We start from the raw sequence: 2,384 nt of genomic DNA on the forward strand, positions 1-2,384 counted from the left end.
AACCGAGATAATGGGCTCAAAGTTGAAAGTCAGGGGGCACTTCTATTACAGGTTTCACGGTGAGACTTTTTAAATCCTTTTCTTATGAAGAAAAACTGCAAAAAAAGAAGTTCAAATTTTCAATTTTTTGGTCCTCCTCCCCTGAAAAAATCGAATTTTGCAGATTTTTCAACAACAAAAAAAGTCCCAAAAAATCAAAAATTCTCGAAAAAATAAAAATCAGCGACGACACTTTAAAGGTGGTGTACGGTGAAATTTTTTATTGCATCAAAATGTGCAGAAATGCATGTAGATTGACATAAAAATAAAGAAAAAATTCAAAAAAAATTCCTTCATCGAGAAGAACGCATCGAAAAATACGCTGAAAGCCCTTAGGGACGAGGTTTTTTCTAGGCCGCCCGGTGAGTAAAAGCGCGCGAATTCAGTAAAAGCGCGCGAAAACTTTTAAAATTTTTTCGCTCGTTTTCACGGTTTTTTTAAATTTTCCGATGTATCTGGAAGAAACATTGACAAAAACCCTAGAAAACTCTTGAAAAAACCGAAAAAAAGTGAAAACGAGCGAAAAAATTTTAAAAATTTGAATTCGCGCGCTTTTACCCACCGGGCGGCCTAGAAAAAACCTCGTCCCTAAGGGCTTTCAGCGTATTTTTCGATGCGTTCTTCTCGATGAAGGAATTTTTTTTGAATTTTTTCTTTATTTTTATGTCAATCTACATGCATTTCTGCACATTTTGATGCAATAAAAAATTTCACCGTACACTGCCTAAATCGCCTAAAAATGACCGCAGAATTCGAATAAAACCCAATTAATTCCCCAATAAATCTCCCATCCATTTTTGATCTATTAGGCGAGAGTAACCTGTTTCTCTGCGTCTCTCACTGCCAATACACTCTCTCGATCTCTCGTTATCTCCGCAAGGGCCCGCCCATTTGTTTCCATCATTTTTTGGTCTTTTTTTTTGCTGTTTTTCTTGTGTTGTTTTTTTTTCGAAATTTTTCGAAAAAAAAAATCACCTAAAAAGAGCCGAAACGAAAATCGATAATTAGGCCGCTGACCCCGCCCCCCACTTTGTCTCTGCCATGTTGCCATGTGGATCGAGATGATCAACTGCGTTTTTTGTCGTCAAAAACGACAATCGAATCGGTTCGTTTTGCCTGTTTTCTCTGCGTCTCTCTCGCTGATTCTTATCTCTCTCTCTCTCAACGTCTCCTGATTAGAAGACGTTATCACTGATTTTTTATCGATTTATTTTTTCATTTTTCTTTTTGTGAAAAATGAAGTACATTCTGAATTCCACGGCGACGTCGTCCGCATCGTCATCGGCGATACTCTGCAAAAAATAGGATACTGAAAATTGAAAATTTGGCTGAAACTGCTGAAAAAATTGAAAATTCTGAAAATTTTTTTAAAATTTTTTCCGAGATTAAATGGCTTCTAGAGGTTTCCGGAACAAAAATTTGAATTTCGGATGAAATTTTGGGTTTTTGGCTGAAAATTAAAAATTTTTCCTAACATTTTGTTTTGAGTTTTTTTGAGCTTCAAACGATTTTAGAAACTTTCAAAAAGTCAAAATTCGAATTCTGCATAAAATTCTGACCCGAAATACTCTAAAATTCAAAAAAACTACGAGATTTTTACGTTTTTGGCTGAAAATTGGCTGAAATTTTTTTTTCGGATTTTTCGACGATTTTCACACATCTCGAGAGCTCAAAATTCGAGTTTTAGGTGAAATTCTGATCTGGAAGACTGAAATTTAGGTAAAATCTGAAAATTTAAATTTGGCTGAAAATCGGTGACATTCCAAAAATTATCGATTTTTGCAGTATCTCCCGAACATCGACCTCCTCGGCGACGACGTCATCAATCTTCACACCAGCATTCCCGCTGAATCATAACTTTAATAATAACAAGAGCCAGAATCAGAAGACGTCAACGACATCTGCCCTCCCATCGGGTTCCTATGATCCACCGGCATCGGCGCCCGCGCGAATCCCGGTCATTCACAGTTTGGTCAAATCCAAGTCCAAATTTCGACAATGCGATGTTTGTGAGCGATATTTTATCTTTGATTTTGTCCGGAGACAACATTCGGACGACGTTTTCGCGTGCAGTGTGTGTGGGTAAGGACCAGAAATAGCCAAAAATGGACCAAAAATTCGAAAAAACCGCTAAAAATAGCCCAAAAATGGTCAAAAACAGCCTAAAAATGATTTTGGCACGGCGCCAAGGCTTGGGCGCGTCGCGTGTCAGCGTAGCTGTACGAAATTGGCTCGGTGCCAAGTTTTTTTTGAGCCGCCTTTTTCTAACCCCAAATTTGACTCAAAATAGCGGAAAAAATGCATATTGGCACCGCGCGATGGTCTAGACGCTACGCCGACACGCG

General features: G+C 38.2%; 1 protein-coding gene across 1 annotated transcript in view; it reads left to right on the forward strand.

Moving 5' to 3' along the window:
- Positions 1–2,384, forward strand: part of Cbr-ksr-2 — a gene marked incomplete at both ends in the record, with an annotated part of 17,831 nt that overhangs the window by 9,110 nt on the left and 6,337 nt on the right. Inside the window, one exon of the mRNA XM_045241439.1 lies at positions 1,825–2,121. Coding sequence (XP_045095820.1) covers positions 1,825–2,121 — 297 coding nt within the window. The remainder of the gene's footprint in view (positions 1–1,824; positions 2,122–2,384) is intronic.

This window comes from Caenorhabditis briggsae (genome assembly GCF_000004555.2).
Source record: "Caenorhabditis briggsae complete genome, chrI, whole genome shotgun sequence".
NCBI lineage: Eukaryota > Metazoa > Nematoda > Chromadorea > Rhabditida > Rhabditidae > Caenorhabditis > Caenorhabditis briggsae.